At 46.8% G+C, this 26,972-nt stretch overlaps 1 protein-coding gene across 1 annotated transcript; it reads right to left on the reverse strand.

Moving 5' to 3' along the window:
* Positions 1-1,720: 1,720 nt before the first annotated feature.
* On the reverse strand, positions 1,721-12,508 carry LOC100753241 (acyl-CoA desaturase 4). The gene is made up of 6 exons (XM_035441357.1): positions 12,429-12,508; positions 11,509-11,849; positions 8,150-8,280; positions 7,048-7,253; positions 4,881-5,113; positions 1,721-1,920 (listed from the first exon to the last, which is right to left on the reverse strand). Exons 1-6 carry the CDS (start codon positions 12,506-12,508, stop codon positions 1,721-1,723), a joined length of 1,191 nt encoding a protein of 396 aa, XP_035297248.1.
* Positions 12,509-26,972: the final 14,464 nt, after the last annotated feature.

Below are 26,972 nucleotides of genomic sequence, written 5' to 3' on the forward strand. Positions count from 1 at the left end.
TGGAAGGTACAGGCAACCTATATAACCCTCTGCTCTATAAACCTCTGTAACATTCTCAGAGGGGGGCATCTCAGTGAAACATCTCCATATTCTGTACAATGATCATGTGTGTCTACATTTCCATATTCTGTACAATGATCATGTGTGTCTACATTTCCATATTCTGTACAATGATCATGTGTGTCTACATCTCCATATTCTGTACAATGATCACATGTGTCTACATTTCCATATTCTGTACAATGATCATGTGTGTCTACATTTCCATATTCTGTACAATGATCATGTGTGTCTACATTTCCATATTCTGTACAATGATCATGTGTGTCTACATTTCCATATTCTGTACAATGATCATGTGTGTCTACATTTCCATATTCTGTACAATGATCATGTGTGTCTACATTTCCATATTCTGTACAATGATCATGTGTGTCTACATCTCCATATTCTGTACAATGATCACCTGTGTCTACATTTCCATATTCTGTACAATGATCACCTGTGTCTACATTTCCATGTTCTACACAATGATCACCTGTGTCTACATCTCCATGTTCTATATAATGATCACGTGTGTCTATATATTTTTGTTTGACCCAGCTTTGCCTACAATCTTTCCTGTTTTGGATGTTTGGAATTGCTCTAGTTATCTAACTCCTACAAGAGCAGAAAATAAAGAATAATAATAATAAAACCCCAAGGAAGGCTGAACGGAAGATGAAGCAAGCTGGATGAGCAGCTATGGACTCTTTAAAATCCTCTGTGAGTTGCTGCTTTACCAAGTGGCACCCATCTCATCTGAAGACTCTTCTAGACATAACAAAGCTCCTTGTCACTAAAGGAAGAAGACTCTATTTCATCAGAGACCTTTTTTCCTCTAACTAAATGCTTTTTCTCTACTTCTCTTCAGCCTGAACCACACTGAGTTACAGAGAGTCCATTGAGTCCTAGCATGGCCACATTGAATGGTCGTTAATGCTCAGGGCTCCACGTCTGTGGGGAGCTAAGGAGCTAGGTCTGACTTTGGCAAGTGCTTCCTATTCCTTTACTTCCCACATTGCCCCATCTCTCCTTCTGAGTCACACTCCGTATGCTCTCCCATCCAGGACTTACCAGTTTTAGCACCTGTATGACAACAAATATTATTTCTTCCCTTTCCTTATGTAAAGTGTGAGCTAAAAACAATGAAGAAGACACTTGCTAAAAGGTTTTGTTGTATCGATAGCTTTGGGCAAATACCTAGACAGACAACCATCTGTGATAAAGGTCCTTATTTTGAGACATCAGAAAAGTCGTGAAGCCTTTGGAAGGTGGACCAAGTGCTCACCAGCTGCTTCTCAGGTAGGCAGTGAAGAGAAAGGAAAGACAAGCATAGCAGGAACAAAGCATAGAGGTGGGGCTAGGAGAGAGAGAGAGAGAAAGGGAGACCTGTAGTATAGTGTCATAAAGGAGAGTTGCCTTGAACACTTGACAAGAACACTTTGCAGAGCTGGGCATGGTGGCTCACACATTTAATCCCAGAAATTGGGAGGCAGAGGCAGAAGGATCTCTGTGAGTTTGAGGTCAGCCTGGTCTATAGAGCTCAATAAACCAGGGAAAGACCCTAACCCCCCCCAAAAAATTGTTCAGGAATGGGATTTGGTAGCATTATTCAGTAGTTAACAGTTAAATGTTGGCTCAGCTGGTTTATGGAACAGAGACCCAGATGACCCCAGACTCAGTCACTCTTGTGGCTCCCGTCTCCAGTTCTTTTAATCTTGGCCAAGACAGCAGCCTTAGACACTCTCTTCCTGTCATAAGCCAGGCCCAGGGCAGCCATGCAGTCGATGAAGAACGTGGTGAAGCTGATGTGCCAGCGGTACTCACTGGCAGAGTAGTCATAGGGAAAGGTGTGGTGGTAGTTGTGGAAGCCCTCACCTGGAAACAAGCAAGGAGAGCAGTTAGGGGGCTCCGTGATTGCTGCCACTGCCTCTTTGCACACCAGTGGGTAAGAGAACACTTTGCACACCTCTTACCTGTCATGTACCTCGAGCCTTGAAGAACCCCACTGTTGAAAATAGATGAACCTACAGTATTATAATCTAAAGCTAATAGATGCCCTTGGAAGTATCTCAGGAAATCAGCTGACAGGCTCTGCTCACACACACCTGCCTGGGAGCCTTTGTCAGAGGAAGTTTCTGTCATAAGATGGGAGAGGAGCTGGGCCTATGGGGACAGATTTTGTGGTGGAAAGTATCATCAGTGCTTTAGGGAAAAGGGCCCATGCTCCACAGGGTCTGCACCTAGGTGCCTGTGGCCAGGGCAGGGCAGAGGAGAGGGGACAACTGTAGCTGTGCTTCTTAGATGATGTAAGCCAAACTGCTCCCCAAGAACCACTGTTCTCTCTCAGGGTGGAGGTTCCAACAGGGTGGACAGCTGCTACAAATTTACCAGGAAGGAGTTCTGGCCAATGCCAGGCATTTCCTTAGCCACTCCAGGCTCACTGGAAACTGCACTGGCTGCTAATTCGCTGAGCTTTGACCTTGGGACAGGAGACATTAAGAAAAGAGAACTCTTCAAGCACTCGGACATTCTCTCTACCACTGAGGTCCTGAAACTCCTAGGATGGGTACCCTGTAGGGTAAAGGAGAACAGAAATTCTGGATTCAAGATTATCTCTGCATTCCTCGTGGATTCTCCTGCTCTCTGCATGGCTCTTCTTTCTGAACTGATTCCAACAATACTGGCCCTTTTCAGGTTGAGGGAGACGGTGACCAAGAAAAGGCACTGAACCCCTGAAGATCAAATCACCCCTAGAAGAAGTCAGAAGAGTAGAAAGAATGCTAAGAGCCAGAGAAAGTGGTGGGCAAGGGAGTGGAATACTGTTTTCTGGGTGTGGCTGCGGCAATCCGGAACTCACGGCAGCTGTGATTTAACTGTGATTTAACAAGATCTGTACAAGACCCGGCTGGTCAACATTCCACCATGGCAAATGGAAGGGCTCATGGGACCCCATCCTCCCCTGAGGATTTATTTGCAGCTAAAGTTTGAGGAGGTGTAGTGGTGGAGCCAATTACCAGTGCCATGCTTCTCAGAGTAAATGTTCACCTTGCACTCCTGTGAGCCCCCAGATAAAATCATCAGGCCACAGACACACAGAAAGGAATTAAAGTAGGAGGACTGCTTAGGACAAGGAAGGAGATTAGCAGGAATGGAAGGGGGCAAGAAGGAGTAAAGGGGTAAGAATAAAGGGGTACACTCATCATTATATGTAATTAATATATACTAATTAAAACATTTTTAAGTTAAGAAAAACAGTCCAGGTTCTGGAGAGAGGCTTAGGAGTTAAAAGCACTTGCTGTTCTTGCAGAGGGCCTTGATACAGATCTTGGCACTCACATGGTAGCTGAAAACCATCTGTAACTGCAGTTCCAGGGGACCTAACACCCTCTTCTAGCTTCTACAGGCAAAACACATGGCGTACACCACACACACACAGGCAAAACACATGGTGTACATCACACACACACAGGCAAAACACATGGTGTACACCACACACACACAGGCAAAACACATGGTGTACACCACACACACACAGGCAAAACACATGGTGTACACCACACACACACAGGCAAAACACATGGCGTACACCACACACACACAGGCAAAACACTCAAGCACATAAAATAAATATTTTTAAAAATATCCCCCAAAGCAGAGCCTAGAGCACATTTTTTAATCCCAGCACTCAGCGGGCAGAGTTAGGCAGATCTCTGTAAGTTTGAGGCCAGCAGGGTCTACATAGTGAGCTAGGCCAACCAGAGCTACCATGTGAGACCCTGACTAAAAAGTAAGACCAAAACACTCCTGAAGATAATGGGAGTTATATAGAAAACAAAAACAGTGAAGGAATTCCTGCCAACCAAACAGTTCCAACCAGGACTTCTCAAGGGACGTACTCCTGTGCACTGGGCTGTGTGTGGTGTGGCTAAGATACTGACACGAGGCTGCTAACCTCCACACATGCTTTCACAGAGAGTCTTGGTCATCTTTGTCAAAGAATATGGGCCTATGACCATGAGAAAGGTAACTAAATAAAACAAAAAGATTAGGGCAGTCAAGGAAGAGGTGAGAGGGACAGAAGAGGAGAATAACAGCAGAGACAAAGCAAGAGACTGGCAGCCACTTTGAGCTCACCAGGACTCTGGAGTTGGGGACACATATCAGCCTATGGTATGCCATTCTATGAAAATCTCAGAATTTTATAGAATAGGTGTTTTTTTTTTTTCAAACACAGGTCAAATGAGACTACATACAATGGGGGATGCATCAGAAAGCCAGGGGAAGGGTCAGGAAACGATAGCAGTGTGGCACAGTTGAGGATGACTGAACTAGGTTTCTGTTATTTTTTCCTACACATGCAGCAGGCTTACATATATAAATCGTTATGCTTTCCTGGCCTCTCTGTTGGTGCTACTGTTCTTCTATTTATACATCTGCTGTTCCCCAGTAAGATGCAGCCTAACTCAGAAACGACTGGAAAAGGAGGAGTTAAAGGGACTCGATCATAAGCCGGGCAGTGGTGGCTCACGCCTTAAATCCCAGCACTCAGGAGGCAGAGGCAGGCGGATCTCTGTGTGAGTTCTACAGAGTGAGTTCCAGGACAGCCAAAGAAAAGCCCTGTCTCGAAAAACAAAACTAAACAAACAAAAAGGGCTCAGTCGCAATTGATGATGGTTTGGGAAATTGAAATCAATGGATTAGCCCTCATTTTGGAGTGGAAACCTAAGATCCAAAGTAATCATAAAAGTAGGTTATAATCTGGAATCTCTGGCTTAGCCTTAAAGCTCTAATCAATAACCCACCTCTAATAGTCTTGATGTAAACCGATGACTTACCCAAAGATGCCACTGAGACCAGGACATTCTCTCGGGCGCCAATATTCCTGTCATATGGCCGATATCCATAGAGGTGGGCAGCGCTGTTCACCAGCCAGGTGAAATTGAGAATTATAGCATACCGGAGGAAAGTAGCAATGCATAAGCTGTGTTGAAACGTTTCACCCCAGAAGTACCAGGGCACCAGTGTGGGCAGGACGATGCAGATGAGCACGACAGCTGGCTTGTAGTACCTGTGTGGAGAGATCACACACTGAGCCTGTGGAGAGGGGCGGCAAGCAGACTTGAGAGGTCCACATTCATTGGGCTGGACTGTCTGTTCTACACTGTGAACACAGGAGGGGTATATGTTCTCTCTCTCTCTCTCTCTCTCCTCTCTCTCTCTCTCTCTCTCTCTCTCTCTCTCTCTCTCTCTCTCCCACACACACACACACACACACACTGTATGTGAGCGTTTTGCCCGCATGTATCGCAGATGTACAGGTACCCCAAGAGGTCAGAAGAAGGCATTGTATCTTCTGGAACTGGATTTACAAGTTGTGAGCCAGTATGGGGGTGCCAGAAATTGAACTTGGGTCCTTCCATTGAGGCATCTCTCCAGTCTTCTACCCACCCAGGCCAAGCAGCGCCAGGTGGGCCTGTTGTGGAATATTAGTTTACACTGTAAAGATGTGTCTCTGCCTAAGGCACCCTCTGACTGTTGTAATAAAAAGCTGAATAGCCAAAAATAAGCAGGCAGGAGGCATAGGTGGGATTTCCTGGGAGAAAAAGGAAGAGGAGGAGGAATCTAGGAGCACATGAGATGCCAGGATACACGGAGAGGAAACAGGAGGTACAGGACAGAAGAGAGGTAATGCCACACGATAGAACGTAGATTAATACAAATAGGTTAATTTAAGTTACAAGAGCCAGTTAGGAACAGGAGCTTCCATAATTAATAAGAAGTCTCAGTGTCATTATTTGGGAGTTTCTTGGCAGGACAGAAAAAGACTCGTTACATGGGCCTGTGGGTATCTTTAGTCAGCTTGGACCTTGAGGTGCCAGGTGGGCTTGTGGGTGTCATCCACCTGTCCAGTCATCCCTCCATCCTTATCTTTAGATGAGGAGTACTGGTGGAACTTGGGTTAGGTCGTGGGTCTGATGACTAGAAATCCATTGTTTATTTTCACAAAGTGTAAGGGCATGTTGGCCAAACAAGTCAGGATGAAGCCACAACTCATTGGCTAAGTTCCACTGCCTGGGTTCTCCAGTTGCCTTTGGGATGCTTTCTTGTGTCCAACTCCATCTTTGACACAGAATGTGTGACAAGCATCCGTTTCCTGCTACCATCCCCAGATCTCCCTCTGCTTTCCAAGAGGCACACCGAGCGCCCTCCACCAGCGGCAGCTCTGTCCTTTTGGAGGCTTTACTCACTCCGTTCCAGACCACTGACAATCCAAGGGAATTGACTAATACCTGTTAAGTACTCTCATATTCAACTTGTACCTTGTCTGCATCCAGTTCCTTCCCTTTCCATCCTTACCTTCACTGGCCGGGGTCTTCCACATCTAACTTGTTTCTCTGACCTTCCCCTGTCAATCAAAGGCTGCTTTCACCTGTATTTCACCTCTCTGAAGCATATCTCTGCCCCATGATGTCAAGAGCACTCTTCACGGAGGTCTGTTTCTAGTGTCAGCTTTAGCTGGTCTTGGGCACTCTGTTTGTGTTGTCCCTGCCCACACACAACTGTCAGAATCACTTGTTTCTGGGGCTGCTTTTTACCATAAATCTTCCCTTGTGTTCCTACTAAGCAATCTGAAATGAACCTTTCACAGAATAGACAGTATTCTTTCTGCCTTGCTTCTGGTTATTTTCCATATATACCTGCCTAGGCTGCAGGCCTTTTGAAAAAAAGGACTCCACTATTTCTACTATTGTGTCCATGACTATTCTAGGTCAACGAACATTGGTTGCATTCAATTTGTTTCATGGAAATATCTTAGAGAGAAAGGAGAAAGCAATACTGGTGCTTGTGGGCCTATGAGACATTAGTGAATTTTGTTTTAGAACAATTGTGAGTATGTAAACAGAGTAAAATCCTTCAGCTCTTATTTAATGTGTTCTATTTAAAAAGTAGGGTTCCTAAACACCAGATGTCTGGGGCTCCACGCCCCTCTCCCCAACTCACCTCCTCTGGAACATGACCAGTTTATCAGCTTTTAAGTCAGACATGTCCAGTTTTCTGCCCTTCTCTTTGACAGCCGGGTGTTTGCGCACAAGCAGCCAGCCCACGTGAGAGAAGAAAAAGCCGCGTCGGGAATCATGAGGGTCAGCGTGTGTTTCTGAGAACTTGTGGTGGACCCGGTGATCTCGGGCCCATTCATACACGTCATTCTGGAGGGACAGGAAAGAGGACCCCAGGATTGAGAAGAGAAGCCCTCCTGGGGGAGTGCAAGGGCCTGCTGAAGTCTAAAGTTCTTTCAGTTGTTTTTGTTATAGCTTTGCCTCAGCAAATAGTTGGCTTACCCAGAGTGACAGTCACTCATAAGACCATGGTGTTCACCTGTCCAGCCTCTTGGTGACCAAGTGCAAAATGGGGCCCAATCTCCTAAGACATTTTTGGGGGATTTAATAAGTTCATCTATGTCACAAATGCTGGCATTCTGCTTGCCATTGAAGTGTTCTTATTACCTGCAGCAGAGTCCCCAAGTCCGTGGCATATTACTTTTGATCCCATTGGGACTCCTAAGATAGACACCTTACAGCATGAGTTTATTGTTCACTGAGTGTTAAAGAAACCAGAGTCAAATCAGGCAGTGGTGGCGCAGGCCTTTAATCCCAGCACTTTGGAGGCAGAGGCAGCTGGCTCTCCAAGTTCAAGAACAGCCTGGTCTACATAGCGAGTTCCAGGATAGCTGGGCTACACAGAGAAATCCTGTCTCAAAAAAAAGAAAAAAAGAAAAAACCCCACAGAAACTAGGGTCAGTGATTGGCTAACTTAACTCATACGTTAAGCTGAGCAACCACAGCAGAGCAGCCCATGTTACACGGGGAACTCAGGGAAAATAGTGGCCCTATAAATGGAGGTCTTCCAGTTAACTCCCATTTCCGATCCTCCTAATTCTGAGATGTCCCATGCTGTGGGGACCTCCCTCAGCATTGAGCATGCCCCTGTGACTATGGGAAAATGAGAAGGATAATGGCTTCTCTGTTGGCTCCTCTTGAGGTGTTGCACACCCCCTCCCAGCCTTCACAGGGTAGACACAGAGCCTCAGTGGGCAGCTTCTCACCTGGAAAGCCATGGTGTTGGCCACGATGAGGAAGAGACGCATGGGCAGCCGTGCTTTGTAGGTTCGGTGGCTCCACAGGCGATGAGCCCCCGCGGTGATGCCCAAAGCGGCAACTATATTGTAGAGTAGTCCTATCAGGAGACAGCAGAGAAGTCACCAACCATTTCGGGTCCCATCGGGCCAAGGGTGGAAGGACCCTTTACTGACTCTCTAGTCTGCTGTTTCATCAGAAGTTAGTAAGATCCTTTTCCCTGTACCCTGGCATGCCTCAGCCTTGTTATCTTGTGGCCTTGAACACTTGAGTACCCATTATGCCTCCAACTCTATATCTAGAGATGGAGGTAAGCTCAGAAGTCCCAGAAAGAAAGAAATGATTCAAGACAGGCAACAGGACTCTCACTGTCCGTCTGTGGGGGCAGTACCCCTGAGCCTGTCAACTCTGACCTTCCTCTAAGTTGCTCAGGGCCACAGCTTAGTCCCTCAGTGCCTTGAAAAACAGCAACCACAGAAATTTGGTTTGATCAATTAAAACAACCCCACATTTTAAGAGATACCAAGGAATCACAGGTCTGTGCCAACTCACTAGCTGCGACAACAGCATTTCAATATGATGGCAGGCAACATGCCCATCTCAGGCCAAGTCAGTCCTACACAGAGTTATGTTTTCACAGTGGCCCAAGCCTTACCAAGAAAATTAAGATTTTCACAATTACTGCACACCTTGGATGGGAGGTGTGATCACTTCTGCATCTTGAAGAAGTAGATCATAGAAAAGGTTAAGTGTTTTTACCCAGAATCTCACTGTAGCAAAACTGTAGCCATCGGCTAAAGCTAAGTTTTCTGTTAATAAGGCACTGTTCCAGCTCTGCCATCCATCCCCCAAGATCCCAAACCTCTTTCTCCTTCACCAGGTTCTTCTGTCAGTCTGGATGCTTGCTGCTAATACAATGTTGGGTACCACTTAAGCTGGCAGCTGGTGGTGCCTATATTAGGGCATCAACTCTGTTACGTTGCATAGTGGACTAAGGAGGGTTGTCACGTCCTACCTCACTGTCTTTGAAGTCAAAGTCTTAGAAAGTGTGATTGTTAATAGGGAAGCAAGAAGTCTCCCCTTGCTCTGTCCCCTAACTAAGGCTGTACCCATGAGGAGTTGGAGGAGACTTTCAACAGTGCTTCACTCCTGTGGGCAGCTGGAAACCATGGCTCCTTGGAGGCCACAGAGGGTAGTTCAGGTTGAAGGCACAATACATTGTATAAACTGTCTTGTGTCCTTCCCAGAAATGGCAGTTCCCCAAACAGCCTCTGCCCTATCCTGACACATCCCATTCTTTCTTGGGATCACCACAGAGGCCACAGAGCCAGTGTGCAGCCAGGGAAAGTTCTGTCCTTCTGAGCTGGGAGCAGACCTCAGTGGTTTGCTGCTTGTGGTTGTGTTTAGATTGAGCTCTTGCCACGGGTATGATCTGACCCTGAACCACAGAGGAGCCAGAGTCTTGCAATCACAGGAGGAAAGAAAGGGCTGTGGCCAAAGCAGAAGCCCTCAGTGTGGCACCCAAAAGTGCCCGTGTTAGCTTCACGTCACAGGTGTCCCTAACACATTGGCTTTGCAAGCACAAACAGTGAATACAAGGGGATTTCGACAAGAACTGAAACACTGTGTCCTGTCTTTCTCAACCCACTGACTGCCATATAGACAGCTCAGTTCAAATAGATTAGACCCATGACTCCCAGGGGAGGGTTGCTTGTGGCCATAGTGGTCATTAAACAACATTTGGAACATTGTTCTAAGAAGTGGGCTAGAGGGGCTGGAGAAATGGCTCAGTGGTTAAGAACACTGGCTCCTTTTCCAGAGGTCTCAAGTTCAATTCCTAGCATCCACAAGTTGGCTCACAACCATCTATAATAGGATCTGATTCTCTCTTCCGGTGTGCATGAAGACATGTCACATAAAATAAATAAATGATTTAAAAAAAAAAAAAGAAGTGGGCTAGAGGTTTCCCCCCTCATCTCTTCATGTTAACATCCCTGAAGGACAGAAGTCTCTCAAAGTAGCTGAGTGAGGAGAAAGGCTGGAAAAACACACAACTAACCTAAGGGATGTGACCTTCCTAATCATGACAAAGCATTACTGTCCCCATTTGGTACCTGGAAAACTGTGTTCCTGAGGAAAGGGTTCTCCTCTTGTGTTTGCCTGGCACCTACAGTTAAGATGAAGTTCTGAGGACCAGAGCTCACCTGCTGGAGGTACTGAGAGGCTGAGAGCAGGGGCAGCCAACACCTGGCAGCCAACTTCTACACCACTACCCTTGCAGAGGTAGCTACCAGAAGAGTCCTGTGTCTTCCAGAGAGGGACCCCTGGCTCGCCATTCCTCAGAGGACAGTAAGGGGCCCTGCCTTCAGAGTCCTATCCCCTCTTCCTGATCCAGGAATCAGGGGTCAGAGGTTAAACCACCTGAAGCACAGGTGTGTGTCCGGGGACAGCCCTACACCAGCCCACACCCATGGATTCCCGAGGGGCTGAGCTAACAGGTAAGGGCACAGTGGTAACTGTCTTCCTTGTTACAGAAGCCTGATGCCCAGGGTTTCTCAAGTCTCTATTCTCTGTGCCTGGCTGTCCTTGGCAAGGAGGGGTGGATAGGAGACAGGAACAAATGTTAAAAGGTTCTCAACCCTTTGTCCTACATGGTCTCTGGAGACAGGGCAGGAACTAGCTGCCCAGGGAATGGAAAATGAACCCTTTCTGAACCTCCTTTTTTTTCATTTTAAGAATATCTTGTTGACTGACAGGACCTACCTGGAGCAACAGAGACACACAGCTATGCACTTAGGCTGTTTGGGGAGCCTGCCTCACCTTTCTCCAAGTCAAACACGCATGGCTTGGCCAGAATCATGTACAGATACTTATTGTGAGTTACCCTTTCTATGTGTTCCTCTCCAACGATCTCCTCTAAACAGTTTCCCCTTGCTCTGTCTCCTGACTAAGAAAATAGCCCATGGGGCCTCTGATTAGGCTCTCATGCCTCTCAGCAAGGGCCTTGGTTTTCTTATGGCAGGCAATGCTGAGATGGGAAGCTGTTTTAACAGAAAAGCTCTTCCAGACACTGCCAATTCTTTGCTATACATTTGTCCCCCACCATTCATATTAACAACCATGCTAAAGGACTCCCAGAACTGACACTCCTGAATCCCAATCCCATGAGGCTCTGTTCCCAGTCTAGTTATCAGTATCTTAGGAAATGAAGAGGCGATTCAAAAAATCTGGACAGAGAGCAGATACGTCTCTTGGTCAGAGTCTATCTCATTCAAGAGTAGGGAGAAAGCTGGGTTACTGCCTCGGGACAGAAGGCTTGGGCGATTACCGAAGAGCCAGGTGTAGACCTTGCTGGAGGGAACCAGTGTGATCCCATACAGGGCCCCCAAGTGCAGCAGGGCCATGAGGAAGATGTTTCTCCAGACGTACTCCAGCTTGGGCGGGGGCCCCTCCTCATCTTGGTAGCTGGGGTCGTGTATATCTTCTTTCATTTCAGGGCGGATGTCTTCCGTGTGGAGGGGCATCTTCTCCACTTTCTCTTCTCTACTCTGCTGACCCCGGGAGTGAGGCTCCATGATGGTGGTGGTAGCAAAGTTGCTGGGGATCTTCAGAGAGTGGGGGTGGAGAGTCAAGAACAGGTGCATGAGGGTACCAAGGGGTCTATTTCCCCTGTAATACAGCCAAGGACAGGTGCATGAGGGTACCAAGGGGTCTATTTCCCCTGTAATACAGCCAAGGCAGTAGAGGCACAGACCCTAGTCCTGGAACCCAGATCGTATGAACATAGAGCACACCCCTAGATGGAACAGAGAAAAGTTCCCAGAAACTACACACAATGTGTTAACAATAAAACCTCAAGGTAGCAGGGCAGTGGTGGCATATGGCTTTAATCCCAGCACTCCAGAGGCAGCAGCAGGTGGAACTCTGTGAGTTCAAGGCCAGCCCGGTCTACAGAGCTAGTTCCAGGATTGCTAGGGCTGTTACACAGAGAAACCCTGTCTCGAAAAACCTAATAATCAATCAATCCTCAAGTTGAAGGGGCAGGGGTGGGGGTAAAATATTTGTACCTCAACATATAAAGGAAAATGCACATGGATGCAGAAAGGTACTGGCTGGAAGGGCCTTAAAGTCAACTGCCAAAACAAACTCCATATTCCTCATTTGGAGGTTATACAAACCCCAAAGATGTTCACAATGCCTCTGTTGGTCTCAGGTCTGGCCCCTACAGACCACTCATCAGAATCCCACCTGGTGCCAAAGATCCTGTACTGGGGGTTGGGGGGAGTCGTTGGTGAAAAGCTGACCTCTTGTGGCGAGTAGGCCGCCATCTCTGCTCCCTGGAAGCCTAAATCCAGGAGGCCTGGAAGTTCCGAAGGCTTCAAGTGCAGTTTGGAATCTGGTCTGCAGCGACTGGAGGATGGATGGAACTTGGAGTCCAGAAGTCACCGTGTGCCTTGTACCTGGCTAGCTGCACAGGTGTCACACTCGATCCTGCTGTGTGTGGATCTGTCCAGGCTCGGGAGGGATTTAAAGGGTAGGTAGAGCTAGCAGTAGGTGACTGTGTCTGGTATTTGCTCAGACATGCTGCATGTCTGCCAACAAGGGATAAAGTGTTCAGACGAAGGCTGAAGGTGACAGAGGGGAGGGGACAGCCAGCAAAGCATGCAGTCACCTAAGGTGAGGCCATGGGGTACCGCACATAGTAAGAGAGACTCACCTTTGTTCCAGTTCCCTGAGAGAGAGAGAGAGAGAGAGAGAGAGAGAGAGAGAGAGAGAGAGAGTCAAACTTGGGCCAGGGGAATTTGTTGCTTTCTTGCCTTCCCAGCTTTGGCACCCAGAAATCTGCTGTCCCCCTGTAAGACAGCCCTTTGTTCCTCTTTCCTTGGTTTTACATCTATAGACCCTGGGTTCCTTCCAGTGTCTTGGCCAGGAGAAGCTGGAGTCCAGTTCTCATGCTTCAGAGTGTGCCCAAACGGTTCTCAAGATGGAAGAAGTCCGAGTTTTGGGTAAGAGCTGTCTAAGCTCAGGACTGGCATGGGTGCTTGGCAAATGTGTCACACTGGGGCGATTGCACAGTGGGGACCTCTCATTGGTGCCCTTCATAGTTCTTTCTGCTCACCAGGTGTAGTGGGGGGGGGCTGGCCTCCACCCCTAGATCTCGAAACAAGAGCAGGTGCATAGCCGCCTTCTTTCTTAACACCAAAGGCCACAGTGGCTCTTTCCCGCCCACATCCTCAGGATACTCACCAGCAATCCAGAAGGCTCTGGCCAGCTCACACCACACCTACAGTCACATGCACAGAGCTGAGTGCCCGAGCCCACGCTCAGTCACAGGACATGTTTCACGGGGGACAGCCACCTCCAGACATTAGTATCCAATCCCTTCCCTATGTGCCTGCCTCCAGAATATCTGCTTCAGCAGGGAGGTGTGAAGACTCTTCCATCAGGTTGGAATTTGGGAGTCTTCTGTAAAGAAAAGGCAGGAGTCCCAGCCAGGTGTCTACAAGATGCAGAGGGGCAAACATTTGTGTGTGGGATAAGAGCAGTGAGCAGGTGGTGAGTGATTCTTTTTTTCTCATGACAGGGTTTCTCTATGGCTTTGGAGGCTGTCCTGAAACAGTCTTGTAGACCAGGCAGGTCTCAAACTCACAGAGATCCGCCTGCCTCTGCCTCCTGAGTGCTGGGCTTAAAGGCATGCGCCATCACTGCCCAGCTGTGTTGAGTGATTCTTACAAGCTAACCTAAAAACTTTTGCTAAAGGCTCCCCATGATTCCATTTTAAGGAGGGGGAGATTAAGATATGGAGATATAAGCTAATTTGCCCATGATCCCAGGAGAGCTAGAAACTGATCACAGAACTGTGATACCAGGGCCCAAGCTCTTAAACCCTGCTTAGAATGGTGCTGCTCTAGAACCCCAAGACAAATAGACTTCACAGCGCATCCTCGCTAGCTCCATGGCAGGACAAGGAAGCTCAAACTGGGGGCTGTGCATTCACCGGGTCTCTTGAGACAGACACTTCTTTTTTCCTAGGCAAAGGAAACTATATGAGGGCAAGCTTGTCCAACTTCTTACTCTGAGAAAGCTTCCCTGACCCCCTCCATCCCTGCCTTTCTTGTCAAATGGTGGGGGACTCCACTGTTCATTTTGCTTTCCCACACACTTTGCTTTGTTTACAATTTTATTTTAACAGGTATATTGGGAACTGTTGGCACTGAGTGTCGTGGCTCATGTCTGTAGTCCCAGTACTTGGGAAGCGGAGGCAGAGTCAGAGGCAGGATGATCTCCATGAGTTTGAGGCCAGCCTGGTATATAGTGTTTCAGGACAGCTAGGGCTGTACAGAAAAGCTCTATCTGGGCAACCCCCCTCCCCCCCACACACAAACTGTTTGCAAGCACATCTCACCTATCTATAAACCATAAGCTTCCTTTATGGCAGGAGTCCCGACCTTCCTTTGCTTTCTCTGGCTCATTACAGAATTTCTCACAGGCATTAATTATTCAATAAACACTTCCCAAAGAAGAGAGATGAGTTAAGAGATAGGATGGCGAACCAGAGAGTATTATAATTTGCTTGAAATCCAATTCGTATATGAGAGCTGAAGAAAGCTACTACAGTAATTGTAAAAGTAAGTGTGGCATTGTCTAGTGCTAGTGAGGAAGTAGAGAAATGAAAACTTGAACACTGCTTATGGGCCTGGAAGTGTCTCCGACTGAAGAACAATCCATTAGCACCTAATAAAGCCAATGTACATACTCAGTCATCCAGAAATTCCCACTCCCGACAAACTACTTTCTACAGTAACTTTAATTGTGGCAGTGTTTGTGTTTTTTGTTTGTGTGTACCTTTTGCTGCACTAGGGATCAAGCTTGTGGCCTTGCACCTGCCAGGCGAGCGCCCTACAACTGAACTATACTCCCCAGCTCCTGGTTTTTCAAGAGAGTTTCACTATGTAGCTCAGGCTAGCTTGGAACATCGAATCCTCCTGCCTCAGCAAGAGTATTCCTCAACTTGGAATTTCATGGGGTTTGTATTGTATTTTTTAAGGGAAAAGCACAGAGCAGCAGTTCAACACTCCAACACACAGTTGGAAGAGATTACCAGCAACTAGGTCAAACAATTAGATCTCACAAGTCACAAGCCCCATGAGTGAGAGCCTTAATACCAGCAGGGTCATCAATTTGAGGACACACTGGGCTACAAAGCCAGACTCTAATTCAAAAACAAAACTTAAAATCCTACTCAGCACTTGGGAGGCAGAGGCAGCTGGATCTCTATGACTTTGAGGCCAGCCTGGCCTGTGAAGTAAGTTCCCGGCCAGCCAGGGCTACATAGTGAGAATCTAACATTTACAAAAGATACTTTTAAACTCCAGTATTTAAATTAGTCATTAAATAAACATGGAATGGAGAAGACCCAGGGTGACTGTTCACAAGAAGAAGGACAACCATAACTTAATAAAAACTCATAGTAAGTGTTCGGAATATTGTCTTTAAAAAGTGGTATATCGGGCTGGAGAGATGGCTCTGCAGTTAAGAGGACTCTCAGCTCTTGCAGAGGACCTGGCAAGGCCACACTCATTAACAGCCTCCCTGTCACCAGGGAATCTTTAATAATTGAGAGGCTGCCGAGCACAGGACCACTTAAAATGTTTCTAAACTCACTTGAAAGCTCAAAAGTTATTATTTGAATATTGAAGCCAGGAGCTTTGCTCTACCACATGGTAACTCTGTGTTACCAAGGGCTAAAGACCATGGAGCTGACTATGGACCAATACCTCTGAAATCATAGTCCCAATAAAACTTCATCAGGTGAGCTGATTTTGTTATTGTGATGGACTAACACACTGGCTATCATTCTTCCATGTAACAAGGACATTATGTGACTTAGTCATTGCTCTATTACTGTGAGGAAATACCATGACCAAGAGAACTCATAAAAGAAAGCATTTAGTTGGCGGCTAGCTTACAATTTCATCATGGTAGGGAACATGGCAGAAGGCAGGCATGATGCTGGAGAAGTAGCTGTTGCAGGAATAATAAAAATCCAGAGACAGATATTGGGGTTCAAGATGAAGATCAGAAAGGCAAAGCAGCCATTCAGAAGCTCTTACCTGAAATGGAGATCCTGTCTTCCTTGTAACTGGAAACTGAATCTTCCATGAGACCCTTTGCTTCTTCGTTTTATACTTCTCTAGTGCTGGGATTAAAGGCGTGAGCTCTGTTTTACTCTTTGAGAGTGATTCACTCTTGTGCAGCCCTGGGTGGTCTTAGACATAGCGATTCATCAGCCTCTGTCTCCTGAGTCCTGGGATTAAAGGTGTGCACCACCACTGCCTGACGTCTATGGTTAGCTAGTGTGGCTAGCTTTGCATTCTGATCCCCAGGCAAGCTTTATTAAATCATAAACAATACATCACCATAAGTAGCTGAGAGCTACATCCTGATGTACAGGCAGGAGGGAGACACACACACACATACACACACACACACACACACAGAGAGAGAGAGAGAGAGAGAGAGAGAGAGAGAGAGAGAGAGAGAGAGAGAGACGGCCTGGCGCATGGGCTGCTGAAACCTCAAAGTCCGCCTCCAATGACATGCTTCTCCAACAAGGACACACCTAACCCCTCTAGCCTTTTCAAACAGTGACTAAGCATTCATATATATGAGCCTAAGGGGGTCATTCTTATTCAAACTTCCACATTATGGGGAAAAAAAAAAAACGAGTCAATTCAGTTCACAACTAAAATGATCACGTTTCCACTCACGATGACCATACATCCTTGATTCGGAACGGAAACCCTTGTGTACACCTCTGTGTCCTGACACAGACCTTTAAAAAGATGTGCTATAAAGGGTCAAGACTGAAGTCTCTGAATGATTGCTTCTTTAATGCGGACCATCAGAACTGTCGTTGAACCCTCAGCATGTGGTGGCGAGGGATATGGCAGCACAAGGCCTCTGGCACTGCTACCTTGATCCTGTCACGGCAGACTTCACCCATTGTTGCTTTGGTTCCATCAATACAGATGTCAACATTTGGTGGTTGTGCTGGCTAGCTTTATGTCAATTTGACACCGGCTAAAGTCATCTGAGAGGAGGGAGCCTCAGTTAAAAAAAAAATGCCTCCACACCTGGCTATGGTGGTGCCCACCTTTAATCCTAGCACTTGGGAAGTAGAGATAGGAGGATCACAGTGAATTTGAGGCCAGCCTGGTCTACAAAGTGAGTTCCAGGAAAGCCAGGACTGTTACTTAGAGAAACCTGAGACAGAGAGAGAGAGAGAGAGAGAGAGAGAGAGAGAGAGAGAGAGAGGCAGAGAGAGAGAGAGAGAGAGAGAGAGAGAGAGAGAGCCTCCATAAATCTGGCTGTGGGCAAGCCTGTAGAGCATTTTCTTAATTAGTAATTGATGGGGAAGGGACCAGCTCATCATTATAATGAAAATTATATTAAAATTGAACAAATTGCTACTGCAGAACTGGTTCTAAATATAATTCATGGAAGCCAAAGTATGGGGATGGATGCTTAGAGAGTGTGTTGGACCCTGAATTCAATCCACAGCACTGCTAGAAAAAAACTTACTATTACTGGCCATCAAGTACATCCACCCACTTTAGGCATTATCTACTCTAGATCATAAAGACAACTTAAAAAGATTTTTTCCTTTTTAACCATGATGGTGGGGCTGGAGAGATTGCTCAGTGGTTAAGAGCATTTGTTGCTCTTGGAAAGAGCTCAGTTAGTTCCCAGCAATCTCAGGATGGATAGATAACAAGTGTGAACTCCAGTTCCAGAGGAGCAGATGTCCTCTGCTGGCCTTCTTGGGTACTGCATGCACAAATATACACAAGGGCAAAAAAATATACACAGGAAACAAAAATAAATAAATCTAGAAAAAAGGATGGAGGGCAGAGGCAGGCAGATCTCTGTGAGATTGAGGCCAGCCTAGTCTACAAAGTGAGTTCCAAGAAGGATACAGCCAGGGCTAATACACAGAGAAACCCTGAATCAAAAAAAAAATTTTAAAAATGAATAAAATAAATTATTGAAAACTTTACTCCTAGCTGGACGGCGGTGGCTCACACCTTTAATCCCAGCATTCAGGAGGCAGAGGCAGGCAGATCTCTGTGAGTTTAAGACCAGCCTGGTCTACAAGAGCTAGTTCCAGGATAGGCTCCAAAGCTACACAGAGAAACCCTGCCTCGAAAAACTAAAACAAAACAAAACAAAAAACAAATTTACTCTTTTAAAAATAGACTTAAAAGGAAAATCAACTCCACCATGGTCAAGACAGTTCCAATGCTGTTTCTTTCCATGCTTCACTAGTTTTCCCATAGCGGGTCTCAAACTTTGGTCCTAAGGGCATAGTCCATTCTGGGTATTAACAACCAGCAATTCTGTATGACTGACTGACTCTTTAACAGAGGGGACAGCCTTGGTCCAAATTGGGTGGGAAACCGTGTGTATTAGCATCCATAGCAGCCAGCATGATGATATAGCAAGTTTACCAAACAGTTCTGAAATGCTCGGTTCTCCTCTACCATGCAGCCTCCCTTTCCAGCCTGAGAAACCATCAACACACCACCTCCTCAGTTCTCTGCCCACTCCTCACTATCGCTGCCTGGCCTACTGTCTGGGTATCTTTTTAATAACAATTGATATCATCTAAAATGTTCTTTGAAGTCAAGCGTGGTGGCACATGCCATTAGTCCAAGCACTTGGGGATGGAGAGGCAGGTGGCTCTTTGTGAGTTGGAGGCCAGCCTGGTCCACATAATTTGCTCCAGAACAGCCAGAGCTACACAGCGAAAACCTGTCCAGAGAGAGTGTGTGTGCAGGGAACCATGGAGTTGGCCTTTCCTAGCTGCCTTGAGAGACATGCATCATAGGTTTCTCAAGTTGGAGTCCATGGCTCCTGGGGCACAATGTGCCTTCCAGTTCCTGAGAGACCGATGCACGCCTCAGGTAGTGAAGCATTCAGGCTGCTCTGTGCTTCTCTGTATGTTCCCTTAGAAGTCAGAGAAACATGGAAACTTGACATGATAATTTGTCTTAGACATTCATCTTGTGTGTCTTTGCAAACTTCACTGTATCCTGGCAACTGCCATTATATTCTGTTTCTGAAAAAGGCATAAACGGTCTGAAAAAAATTGTCACAGCCTCAGTTGTGCTCCAGTCTGGCCTGATTTCATTCCTCACTGCCATCTAGGTGACCTTGGCCAGGTAAGTAAGTGTGGGCACTTAGATGGAGGGTAGGGAGAGAGGGGGAGGGAAGGAGAGAGAGAGAGAGAAGAGAGAGAGAGAGAGAGAGAGAGAGAGAGAGAGAGAGAGAGAGAGAGTGAGAGAGAGAGAGACATGGTTGACAAACTGTGATCCCATGTGAGCCGGGGAAGTTGAGTCAGAGTAAAAATAAATAGGCCTGCTGGGCGGTGGTGGCGCACGCCTTTAATCCCAGCACTGGGGAGGCAGAGGCAGGTGGAGCTCTGTGAGTTCGAGGCCAGCCTAGTCTACAAGAGCTAGTTCCAGGACAGCCTCTAAAGCCTCAGAAAAACCCTGTCTCAAAAAGCCAAAAAAAAAAAAAAAAAAGAAAAAAAAAGAAAAGAAAAGAAAGAGAAAGAAAGAAAAAGAATAAGTAGACCCTATTCCAAAGAGAGGAAGTGGAAAGAGGGGGAAAGCTTCAGAAATCCAGAAAGGGTACCAGAGAAGAAGAGGCACACGGCACCAGCAAATCAGTCAGATCTTCAATTGCACAGCTGCCTAGTAGTGGCAGGAAAACAGAAGTTGCTTTCAAAAGGCAAACCAGGAGCCGGGCGGTAGTGGTGCGTGCCTTTAATCCCAGCACTGGGGAGGCAGAGGCAGCGGATCTCTGTGAGTTCGAGACCAGCCTGGTCTACAAGAGCTAGTTCCAGGACAGCCTCTAAAGCCGCATGGAAACCCTGTCTCGAAAAACCAAAAAAAAAAAAAAAAAAAAAAAAAGGTAAACCAGGTGACCCTGACAAAGGGAGACTGGCAGTCCCAACCTCAAGACAAACCACAGCCCTCACAGGCCTCCAGTCAGGCAAACCATAACCCTCACAGTCCAGTGCAGCTTTGGATTTCTCTGGCAGTCAGGCCAGGTGACTAGAAACCCCATTTTGTCACATTCTATGAGTTTGAGGGCAATGGCCAGGTGCATTTTTTACAACTAATTTATTTGAAACTGAGCTACCCTAGAGTCTTGAGATCGGGGAACCACTACAGGCCAGGTGACCTCAGTTTGGCCTGCCACAGGAAAGAGAGGCAGTTGTGGGGAGCAAGAAGGCCAGATGCTGATAAGTTGAAGGGTACAGGTGGCGGAGGCTCAGCTCAATTGGAATCACATAGGGAAAGGCGGGTGTGGGAAGCCGCTCTCTGCGAGTGACGCTGCTGGAACTGAGGCCAGTGGGTGAAGAAGTCTCTGTGGCCTTCCATCTTCCTCGGACTGCCAGAAGTGTACGTGACACTCACACTGCATCCCTCCCGCAGGGGGTCAATACGAAGGGCATCTTGAAAGCACAAAGGCAGGCACCAAGGTCAAAGCTGTGGTTTGTATACACACTCCCATGGTATGTGGGAGACGCCTCCAGCTAAAGCACTGCCCAACCCCAGGGTTACAATATGGGTAATCTCAAGAGGGTGAGAGAATCCAACCAGACCACAAACTAAAACATAAATGTGGCCAGCAGAGGTTGCTAATGTGCAGTGCAGGGAAGCTACCAGGGTGAGTTTACAGTTAGCAGAAATCAAACACTAACCCGGTAGCCTCAGCCACAGCATAAACAGCAGGAGTGGCAGGAGTCCGAGAGCTCAACTGACCCTCCTCTACCTCCAAGCTTGTAACTAATACTCAGTTTTTCAGAATCCAGAAAGGAGCTGACCTAACACGCCACCTTTTATTTTTAACCCTATGATTCCCTTTCACATAATTTTACATTATTTTAAATTTTTGATGATTTCTTTATTATTATATCCATCTAATTTTGCTTACACATTTTCTTTCCTTTCTTCCTTTTTTTTTGTTTTTGTTTTTTTGTTTTTTGAGACAGGGTTTCTCTGTGTAATGGATCTGGTTGTCCTGGAACTAGCTTTGTCGACCAGCCTGGCCTCCAACTCACTGAGATCTGCCTGTCTCTGCCTCCCAAGTGCTAAGGTTAAAGGTGTGAGCCACCACTGCCCTACTTAACTTCCTAACACATTCTAAAGCAGTTTTGCCATTTTCATTGGCACTGTATTAGTGGGCTGTTAAGAAATGCGTAAACTCCTAGTCATAGATGATTCACAAAGTAAAATCAAAAGGATATAAACAAAAGGATATAAACTTAAACAGATTCATAACAACCAACAAGATTGAGACAGAAACCAAATCTCCCAAAAAGTGAAAACCTAGGAGGCAGAGGCAGGTGGATCTCTGTGAGTTCAAGGCCAGCATGGTCTACAGAGTGAGTACCAGGACAGCCATGAATGTTACACAGAGAAACCCTGTCTCGAAAAACCAAAGCAAATAAATAAATAAACAAAGCAAAACAAACAAAAACCCAGCAGCTTTTCTGCACACTACAAATAAACTTGAGGAGGAAGAAGTTGAAAAGGACACTAGGAATAAAGGCTATCCATGCTATTGGACTGGCAAATTTGTGAAGGTGGTCATCTCAAGTGTTCTCCAGATTCAGTACAATCCCATCAAAGTTCCAATGACAGTCTACACAGGAGTAAAGCAATCCCGACACTGAGATGAAAGACAACAGATCCTGAACAGCCAAGGCTATCCCCAGCAGAAGGAGCAATGCTAACATACCATAAAACTTAGTTTCAACCAGGCGATGGTGGCGCACGCCTTCAATCCCAGGAGGGAGGCAGAGGCAGGCGGATCTCTGTGAGATGAAGGCAGCCTGGTCTACAGAGCGAGTTCCAGGACAGCCAGAGCTGTCTGCATAATAACCCATCAAATATCACCTAATTTACTACACCAGTATCATGGTGTGTATCTGATGTAGAGTGTGTGTGTGTGTGTGTGTGTGTGTGTGTGTGTGTGTGTGTGTGGTATGTGTGTGTGTGTGTGTGTGTGTATGTGTGTGTGTGTGTGTGTAACTTCTAAAACTTTTGTGTATGTAGGTTTGTCTTATGTGCCTGTGAAGAAAAAGCCAGAGAGGGTGTGAGATTCCCTAGAACAGGAGTGGGGGGTAGTTAGGAGCTGGGGCTGGGAACTGAACTACCCTGGCAGAAGAGAAAGTAGTCAATCCCCGAGGCAGCCCTAAACTTTGTTATTCTTAGTCTTGCTCCCACTTTCTGAAATTATATTTTTTGCTCCCAGATTTCTGGCACTTTGTCATTTTGCTGTGTTCTCTCTGAGATTCCCAGATTCTTTTGTAAATATAACCATTATCTTTTTTTTCATACTTAATACTCTATCCTAACCATCTCAAGTATCCAAGTGCCTTTTCTTTTTCATTTTATTCATTTACTCCTGCAGCAGCCTTGACCCAGAGCCCCATGTAAACTAGGCAAGCCCTCTACCCACACACCCCTGGCCCAACTCCCCAGACTGTTTTCTTTTTTTCTATGATTTCTTTCATGAAAACTATGTGATCAGTCTTCTCCTGTGTCACAATAAACTCTTTAGATCTCATCCCCTCTCTCATTCTCCCCCCCACCTTTCTTTTATGAGACAGGGTTTCTCTGTGTAGACCAGGCTATCCTGAAACTCATAGAGATCCCCCTGCCTCTGCCTCCTCAGTGCTGGGATTAAAGCCATGGGTCACCAGGCCTGGCATAGCTCTAATCTCTTCCAAACCCCACATCCTGATTCTCAGATGCCAATCGGGTAACATTTCTGGATATATATTCCCCACTCCCGCGTTAAATATTGACTTCCTATCCCCAGTCCAAGCCTGCTTCTGTTTAGTTGGTGCAGCGGCTGCCCCTACAGACACTCAACCTAAATTCTTTCGTCATCCATGCCCCCCCACCCCGCACCCATTTCACACACTGAATGTCTATCGTCCTCCAAACACACTGTACGCATGTGTCCTTCCTTTTCCATTCCCACGGTCCTCGCTGGAGTTTTCCAAAAACCTGGATGTAGCCCATGTGGTCCCCTCTGCTGTCAGGGTAACTTTCTTAAATATGGAGGCTTCCTTGTTTTGCCTGAATTGCTTGAACATATTTGAGGACTGACTCCTTGTAAGACTCAAGGCAAACTCTCACCGGCTCCCCAGCGTTTTCCCCTCCCACTGCCCACTGCACGCCCCTTCGTGCTCAGTGACACCGGCCTGGAAAGCTCCTCAACACTTGAATGCTGTGCTTTCCAGCCCGACCCAAACTGCGGTCTGTCTGTTTGCTAACTCCTGGTGCTCGGCCTCCCGCCATAAGCATTTGTACTGTGTAGAGGAAAATAAAAGGCGCACTGTTTTGCCAGGGCACCCCTCCTTGAAGACAGCTTGCGACCAGAGCCCGTACTGAAGGTCACAGGTAGGGCAGGGCTGGCCTTGCAGAGCCCAAGGCGCGGCATCCCTGGGAAGCTCTTCATTGGCTGCATCTGTGACCGCCATGTGCATGCTCTCCTCCGGAAGGCTGTAGGGGCGGAGCTTAGGGATAGGGGAGGGCGGGAACAGAGTCCGATGCGGCCGCTGATTGGCTGTGTGCGGTCAGGCGCTGTGGGTCGAGTGGACGGGAGTGACACTGGGGGCGGGCGCTGACCGAGAGTAACCCCGGGAGGGGCTGCTCGCCTGCCCGTTGCTTGCCCTGGCTCTAGCTGGGCCTCGGAGGGCAGGCACTGGCAGGGGGCCAGGACTCGAGGAAGCGTTGCGTGCTTCCTTCTATCTCAGACTTTCGGCTTAACCCGTGTTGGAGTTCAGTAGGGCTCCGTGTGAAGTCACTAGGACAGTAGTTTATGGTGTCACGGGGCTCTGTGTGTATGTATGGGAAGGTCGGTGGGGGTGTTGGTGATCCAGGGAGGGGCCACACTGCCTGTTCTGGAACAGGTGAGGCTGAAGGTATGGCTGGAGGCTTTTGCTAAAGGAATCCTGCTGGTACAAGCGCGGCTTCTTCCACCCTACCCGAAGGGGGCTGGCCTTCCCCAAAGGGAAAAGAAAAAAGAACAAATGTTATGGTGAAGAGTCAAGGGTGTCATTGCTGGTGTTCATAACTGTTTACCCCAAGGCTGGAGAGATGGCTCAGTGGTTAAGAGCTCATACCCCTCTTCCAGAGGGCCCGGGTTCAATTCCGAGCATCCACATGGCAGCTCACAACTGTCTGTAACCCCTAGATCCAGGGGATCTGATACCTTCACCCCAAAGCACCCAAAATGAATTTAAAATAAATTATTAAAAAATAAAAGAGAGCTGTTTACCCCACAAAAAATGAGCAGAATTATCACAGGAGCAATCCCTTTCCTGTGTACACAAATCAACAGAAAGCAGGTGCTAAAACATTTGCACATGAATGTGCAAAGTGCACTATTCATAGTGGTCAAAAGGGGGCAACTCAACTGTTTACCACAAATACAATATAGCGTTAGTAATAAAGAGGAGTGAAAAACTGACATGCCACAGTGCGGTATCAACTGGAGAAGACTACTTGGACACAGATTTAAACCAATAGAAAGTCTTTATTAGCTGGCTGATGACCATACTGCATGCTCCCAGTATAGCCCTGAACCTTTCTAAGGGTGAATTTATAAATGCAAAAACTATGTCTTTGGTTGACACATCTCAGCAGAACAGTTAGCCACAAGGGGAACTACAGAAGCCAAAAAAAAAAAAAAAAAAAAAAAAAAAAAAAAAAAAAAAAAACAAGGTTTAGAGACATTTCCAGAACTATCGACTTTGATGAATTAGGTCTTTGTTTTCATTTTGGCAGGTGATACTGCCTGTGTGCCAGGTTCCTAGGCATGAATAGTAAGTACTTCCATCATGATGTCAGTTGTGTTATGATCTGAGAGCCTACGAAGGTCGGGGGCCTGTTTGTTACAAAGGACACATAGAACACCATGCTGGGACAACAGCAGACACACACTGTATGACTGTTTCTCTGAAATATGCACAATTGATCCACAGACAGCATATTGGTTGTTGCTACAGTGAGAAAGCCATGAGGAATTATCTGAGTATGGGGTTTCCTTTGGGGGTGAGGATGATGAAGATGGTGAGGCCCCACACAGTGGTGAACACCTTTACTCCCAGCACTAAGGAGGTAGAGGCAGGGGCCAGCCTGGTCTACAGAATGAGTTCCAGGACAATCAGTTCTATAGACAAAAACCTTGTCTGTAAAAGCCAGATGATGGGGGCTGGAGAGATGGCTCATCAGTTAAGAGCACTGGCTGTTCTTCCAGAGGACTCGGGTTTAATTCCCAGCACTCACATTGTGGCACCTCACAACTGTAACTCCAGTTCCAGGGGATCTGACACCCTCATATGGATATATATGCAGGCAAGGCACCAATGAACATAAATAAAAAATTTAAAAGAATACTTAAAAAACACAAACAAACCAGATGATGATGATATTAATAATATTGGTGCTTAAGCAATATTATGAACATACTATGGAATTGTGACCTTTAATAGGGTGCATTTACAATGTCATTCATTCAGTTAGTTAGGTTTTGTTGTTGTTTTGGTTTTGGTTTTCAGTGTTAGGAACGTAATCCAAGGTATCCTGCATGCATGCCAGGAGTTCTACCTACATCATCAGCCCTAAAAATCAATCAATCAGGGCTGGAGAGATGGCTCAGAGGTTAAGAGCACTGGCTGCTCTTCCAGAGGTCCTGAGTTCAATTCCCAGCAACCACATGATGGCTCACGACCATCTGTAAAGAGATTTGGCACCCTCTTCTGGCCTGCAGGCATACATGCTGGCAGAACACTGTACACATAATAAGTAAATCTTGAAAAAAATCAATCAATCAGTCAATCAATCAATCTACATTGAGGAAAAGCCACTTTGGTTAGCAAGTGTGACTAACACAAATAGACACAGAGGAGGCTTATTCTTATCCCAAACCCCGCTTCTAAAGTGGAGGCGTGGTTCTGGACAGGCCATGCCCTTTCGTCTCCTCTCCGTGTTCACAGAGTCTTCTACAGCCTGGCTCCGACTGCTCATTGTGCCTTGTGGGAAATGGCTAAGATGCCAATGCTTGGATGACCACAGCACCCAAATCACCATGAATCAGCACAGCATACACTGCTCTTTTGTGAGGTCTCTGTTGCCTGGGGAAGAGCAGGCTGGGCAGGATAGTGTGGCAGGGGCGGTCACCAGAGGAGAAGGGCTCTTTCTGCCTCCAGCAACAGATAGAATCTGTCCCTTGGCGAGCTTATCACTGGGCTTTATGGCATTTGCTCAAAAGGTCAGTGCTTTCTTTGTAGCATAGGACGTTAAGCACAGGTCACAGGAGAGCTCCCACCTCCTGAAACATTTACCACTGAGTGCCACTGTTGAGGTGCGGGGAGACATTTGCAATAGAGGAAGCTGCCCATGAGATTCTCAGAACTGCAGCTGAGGCCAGGCTGCAGCTGAGAAAAGCCTGAGGAAGTGTCAGCACTCTTTAGATGGCCTGAGAGGTGGGCTTCAAACCCAGCACTCGGGTGGCAGAGGCAGGCAGATCTCTGTGAGTTTGAGGCCAGCCTGATCTGTAGAGCAAGGTCCAGGACAGGCTCCAAAGCTACACAGAGAATCCCTGTCTCAAAAACCAAAATAAATAAATAAGTGGATAGAAACCTCAGGTGTGGTGGAACACTAAGGTACGTCACATGGGTTTGTTTGTTCATTTTTCAGA

Source organism: Cricetulus griseus, chromosome 3 (assembly GCF_003668045.3).
Source record: "Cricetulus griseus strain 17A/GY chromosome 3, alternate assembly CriGri-PICRH-1.0, whole genome shotgun sequence".
Lineage (NCBI taxonomy): Eukaryota > Metazoa > Chordata > Mammalia > Rodentia > Cricetidae > Cricetulus > Cricetulus griseus.

What these genes read in the sequence shown, in the direction of transcription:
- LOC100753241 (XM_035441357.1), bottom strand. Translation starts at nt 12,508, where the DNA reads ATGGCGGCCTACTCGCCACAAGAGGTCAGCTTTTCACCAACGACTCCC. An exon ending in CCAACACCATGGCTTTCCAG is followed by an intron (nt 7,254 to 8,149) that starts GTGAGAAGCTGC and finishes CTGTCCCTCCAG; the next exon opens with AATGACGTGTATGAATGGGC. An exon ending in GGTCTCAGTGGCATCTTTGG is followed by an intron (nt 1,921 to 4,880) that starts GTAAGTCATCGG and finishes GCTTGTTTCCAG; the next exon opens with GTGAGGGCTTCCACAACTAC.